A 6,000-nucleotide genomic window follows, 5' to 3' on the forward strand; every position below is an offset into this window, starting at 1 on the left:
TCCTTTGTTGAACCCTGACCCTCTGGAGGTTTCATGGAAAAGTAGACCAGTGAGAACCTTTTTTTTTGTTTACAGTGATTAAAGGTTTATTAACAGTCCTGTGTAAGGAAACCAATGATCATCTGAGGCATTCATGCAACCCAGCAGAGGAAGCTTCTGAAAACTTATTCTTCCCTTAGAAGTGGTCTGGCAGAGGCCAAGTGGTTCTGTTGGTGGAGATGGAAAATGCAGTGACATGTTAGCTGAGGCCCAGCAGACCCTAAACAAACAGTGGAGATGGAATCCAGGTGTCTATTAAAAATGTTTGGCACAGCTTTAAAGAAAAATCACGCTGAACTCCAAGGATGTAGGTCTCGGCCATATGAAGCATGGGCCAGTCCAAGCAGACCAACATCCCCTCCCAACTGCCCTCCTCACTGCAGCCCACACATACGCGTGTCTCTGGGCCCACTGATGTGCTCTGTCACCTGCACTGAGTATTTGTAGCTGCATAGCTTGGAACCCTGAAGAGAAGTACAAAAGATTTGGGTCCACATGTCAGCCTTTGGCCCAGGAGTAAGAAGGTGCTTGGTCAATGGCTTCCCTAGTCACCATGGTGATAGAAAACTTGCCTTTTCCAGTTATCTGTTTGTATAGCAAGCACTCTCAGTACAGACAAGTTTGGAGCAAAATGCTACTGTGCACCATAGAAAAATCAAGAATTGTGACTTGCATAAGGGAAGCTCATCAAACAAGTTGCTGATCAAGAATTGGGACATTCGTGCCTTGAGGCGTAAAGAATGTATATTCTTAAAAATCGGTCATTAAAATAAAGTTCCTTCTTCCCCATCTTTCTCCCCACCCTGAACCTCCACTACCAATATTTGAAGCATCAATGAAATTTCTCCTTTGCTGTAACAACATCTCTTGAACAGCACTGCCCAGTAGAACACATGCAGCAATGGACGTGCTCTCCGTGTGTGCTGAGGAGCACAGCGGCGTCTGGAGCCCAGAGACTAGCTCCCTGTGGTTACTGAACGTTTGATATGTACCCAGCATACCCGAGGACTTATTTTTTTATTTATACATTTTAATCTTTTTTTTTTTTTTTACATTTTAATCATTTTAAACTTAAATTTGAATAGCCGCATGTGATGAGAAGTTGAGGTATATTGGTTACCTCAGACCTAAAAAGCTCAACCCTTTCTCTGAAGTTTCTCCTCACCTCCACAACCTGGCTCTCCCTGAGGAAGCTCATTCCCCTGCCGCCCTCTCATGGGGTCGTTTCCTCTCCCGCATCCTAAGACCACTGACTACATGGTGCCAATAAGTGTGCTTCCTTGCTGCCCGCGGCCCCTCCCAGACCATTCTCCTCCTTCACCCCTAAGGATGCTCAGCTCTGAATATCATGCCATTAAACCAGGGCACCTATCACCCCCTCTCTCTTTGAAGTCATGTATGTCCTCATATCAATAGTTTAATGAAGAAAAAAAGAGTATCAGAAAGGTTAAAGAAGTTATTGGGATAAATTATGACATAAGCCAAGGAAAGAGTTGCAAATGCAGACCATTAATAAGCACAGAAAATAAATTCACTTTTGGTAACTATGTACTAAGTGGCACAAACATTTTGATATTCATATACAATCACATTTATTGAGTTTCATCATTTGGTAAATGGTGCCTTATATCTTTTGGACATCAGTAGTTTGGGGCACAGAAGATAGGAAGGAGTTTTTCTTAGCAACGATAAATCTAGAATCCTGTTTGAATGTACACCTGTCTGCTTTCAATCAACATTATTTTTTCATAACTACTGTTTCTCAAGCTTGAGTAGACATTGAAATCCTGAGAGTATTGTGTAATATATGTTTTCTCCAGATATTAATTGAAATTCAGAGCATCATTTCCAGACTTGGGATATTGGAACCTGCATCCTAAAGCACCCCCAAAGTATTCTTCTGTTGCCTGAAGTACTGGTCATTAAACAAGCATTTGGAGGCACTTTTCATCCTGTCCCCATAAACACAAAAATCACAGTGCAGCCCACTATATATTCTAACATTTGTCAATCACCTAAAATACTGTCTCCACATGAGTATACTAATAATTGTACCAAATAAGAGAGAGTGGTCAAACAACATAAGGATTGAAAACTATCGTTTTGATTTAATTATTCAAAGTCAGCAGGTGATCAATAATTAATGCATCTAAAGTTGCAGAGAGGGGGGTCCACATTTGGTGTTCACAGAGGTGGCTACCATCCTGTCAGGGATATAGAGGACCATGGTTCATAATTGTAAAATCAGTACAAGGAAGAAATGGAATATGAGAATGTTATTTGTAAAAAAAAAAAAAAAAGGACCCAGAAGAATGGAATGGAGTAAAGAAGCCAGTTCAGAAACAGAAACCATGAGTTGGAAATGCGGAGACTCAGAATAGGAGATGCCCAGCATGCTGGGGGCAGATGAGTTAGAGAAGCAGACTAAGGCCTGATGGGGAAGTGCCTGAAAATAAGGGACTGAGCATTGCACCCCAGGAAGCTCCCAAGGCCAGGGAGTGAGAATGGGAGCTGGGGACACAGGAATGAGTAAAATGACAAGTTCAGAGTCATTCAGGCACAGGGCAGGGCAGCTGACCCATCACAGCATGATGTACACTAAGCCCTTCTCTACAAGATGCAGCTGCAGCCATGGCTGGGTCAGGAATATAAATCCATCTGTAGGGAAAGCACTGTTTCAAGTAATGAAAAACAGCAGAACAATGGAGAAAAGGATACGCAAATGTCATTACAGAGACTTCCTAGAATGACTTCCTTGTGCAAGACACACAGGACAGGCTAATCAGAACATTTTTCCCTGATCAAGGATGGATGCGAGCCTCTCATTCAGCTGTGGGGACACAGGGCTGTGCAGAAAGGGAGCAGCTGGTGTAGCAGAGATGCACTGGCCTGTGGCCCTGGGGACGCCCTGGGGTTGAGGTTTGTGTTTGAGGCTGAAGCACTGTGGGAGGATAGCTATAATGCTGCTGGCAGTAATAAGCTGCCACATCCTCAGCCTGGGCGCTGCTGATGGTGAGAGTGAAATCTGTCCTGGACCCACTGCCACTGAACCGGTCGGGGACCCCAGATTCCCGGGTGGATGCCCAGTAAATGAGCAGTTTAGGAGCCTGCCCAGGCTTCTGCTGGTACCAGGCTAAGTAGTTCTTCTGGTTGGAGCTATACAGAAGACTCTGGCTGGACTTGCAGTTGATGGTGACCCTCTCTCCTACAGACACAGCCAGGGAGCCTGGAGACTGGGTCATCACGATGTCCCCAGAGATGCCTGCAAACAAGTGACCATACATTGCATCAATAATACATAAAAATTTTTGGCATCTAAACAATGTAGGTTTTTGTATTTATCATGAACAATGAGACTGTTTTAGATAAAATGTTCTATTCATTCTGCATGGTATAATCTCTTTCTGATTTTATTGAGTCATTTTTCCTCTACAGCTCTCACCTGAGGCCCAGAAGGCCAGGAAGATGAGGAGCTGGAGCTGGGGCACCATCCTGCTGCTGTGCACCCGTCTGACCCTCAGGCCCCACCTGCAGCAAACCTCTTGGTTTAATAGAGATGAGCAGCCAGCTGGGCCCCCAAGAGCACATGCAAAGCAGCAGGGAGTGTGAGTGCACAGTGCCTGTTCAGTGAGCTGAGAAGGCAAATAGTGGGAAGAAGGACACAAAAATACCATCACCCAGGAAATGTGCTGGTATGCCCACACAAGGCCTGAAAGCAACTTAACATTATGATTTTCAATACAGTCCAGAAAAATTCCTGAATGTTTAATATTTTTAATATCCACTCTATTTTTTTAAAACCAGCTTAAGGAAACATGAAAACCTAGCTTATAATAGACTATATGTAATTGTGAGGAGGTATGCAGAGCACATTTGGAACCTGTAAAGATGCTGCCAGTACATGAAACGTATTCATGTCCCAGAACAGAATGAGGATATACTGCACACATTTATGTCTTGATCTCAGACTCTTTTTTGAGTTTAAATCCCTCTTTGAAGTTCTCTTGAGCAACTCATAAGCATCTCAATACAACCAATACAGACTTTAATAGGAATCACCCTAGTCACTAATCTCTAAGTCAGCCCTGTTTCTCCAATGTCATTTGATGTCCTCTCAGCTTTCTGTCTCCCATCAGTCTAAGGTGGCACAGCTCCCCCTGGGAGGTAATAAGTGAAATAGCTTCAGCCCCAGAACTGCTAGAACACTTTTTAATTTATTCTTTCTCCAAATCAAACATATTTATAGAATTACACAAATAGCAGTATCATGAACTCCCCTAGGCATAGGGTATTGTGAACTCCATCAGAACCCTTGACCCCATAGAGCTTTCACTTGGGGAGGAGCAGACAAAAAACAAACAAATAACATTTCTGCAGTTGTTCCTACTCCACTCCCTCTGAGATCCTTCCCTGGAGCGAAGTCATTGCTCAGGATAAATAGGGTAGTTGGTGTGCAGATCCTTTACTATATCCTTAGCATTCAGCATGAGAAGAGTCAGAGGAAGTGAGAACAAGTGAGTACAGCTTATCACTCATGTTTCTAGAAAAACAAAGTCAGTTGTAGTCTCACTAATTATCAGGTGTCAAATCATCTCCTGATCACAGACACTGGTCGTTCATTTCATCATGTTCGTGGAGCGTGAAACCACCCGCGACACAAGGGAGTGACAGATCTATGCTCGGACACTATATATGAAAATCACCCGGACACAGTTTTATCAGAGCACATTTGTATTTTAATTTTTAGAAAGAAGAACCATCTTCCATTTTATTCTTTTACATTTTTCTTTAAAAAATGGAGTTCATTTGGGTACAAGAGACAAGCATTTATCCTTCATGTGCCTCACATTTAGAGTGACTCCTCCTTTAAGTGCTTATCTTTATCTAATCCTTAACTAAGAGTGTTGTTTACAGGAGAAAAAAGGACGTGTGTTCTCTCCTCCAGAACCTCTTTATTTTATCCTTCCAAAGCTCTCAATTGCTACTTGGTAGACTCCTCAGTACTGAGGATGCTGATTCCAAGCCATTTCTACAGCTGAAATGCAGAACGGTAGATGGGCCTTTCCAGAGCAGATACTGCTTTCAACAGCAGACTGCAGTGACCTGCCAAGAATGCCTATTACTGGAGCTTGACCATATGGAGAAAATCTCAGACTTCTTGATAGAATGTGAGGAATGAATCCCATCTAGTGCAAAGAACATTTAACAAGAGGATCTGTTGGCATCCTCGCTAAAGCTTCCCTTAGCACAGAACTAGCACAGTGGAAGTCAAAGTGAGGAGGTAGAAGAAATCTAAAGCATAAATTCAATTATTTTTTTTTATCTTAGTTACAACTCTGAGAGAGGACAAAATCAAGAATATGTTCAGAAGGTGGAACGTATCAGAAACACACACACACACATACAACCACATTTTGGAATAAAAATAATAGTAGCAAAATTGATAGCAGTAGTGGTCCATATACTTGAACTAGCAGTATATGTTCACATGTGTTCTACAATCTATTACTCATGATAAATTACATCTCCTTCAATCAATAATCCCATACATCCCAAAACAAAAGTCTAGCACCAAAGAGCTTTACTGCTGAATTCCATCAAACACTCAAAGAAGACTTAATACCTATTCATCTCAAACTTCCAAAAATCTTAAGAGGAGAGATGCTTTCAAACTCACTTTATGAGACCAACATTACCCTGATATCAAAACCAGACAAGTCTACCACAAGAAAATTAAATTGTAGGCCAATATCCTAAAAAGCATACATACAAAAATCCTCAAAAAAATATTAGCAAACTAAATTCAAAAATACCTGCAAAGAATTAAATATATAGAAAGCCCAAAGCTAACATCATGCTCAATGGTGGAAGGGTAAAATCTTTTCCTTGAACATCAGCAACAAGACAAGGATGCCCACTCTTGACATTTTTATTCAACATAGTATTGGAAGTCCTAGCCAT

General features: G+C 41.9%; 1 gene segment (V, D, J or C); it reads right to left on the minus strand.

Annotated features, from left to right (window-relative positions):
• Positions 1-2,861: 2,861 nt before the first annotated feature.
• Positions 2,862-3,638, minus strand: LOC130682668 (immunoglobulin kappa variable 4-1-like). The segment is given in 2 exon segments: positions 2,862-3,301; positions 3,482-3,638. Coding segments are annotated over 2 exon segments (489 nt in total).
• Between the last annotated feature and the right edge of the window lie 2,362 nt (positions 3,639-6,000).

Source organism: Manis pentadactyla, chromosome 2 (assembly GCF_030020395.1).
Source record: "Manis pentadactyla isolate mManPen7 chromosome 2, mManPen7.hap1, whole genome shotgun sequence".
In the NCBI taxonomy this organism is placed as follows: domain Eukaryota; kingdom Metazoa; phylum Chordata; class Mammalia; order Pholidota; family Manidae; genus Manis; species Manis pentadactyla.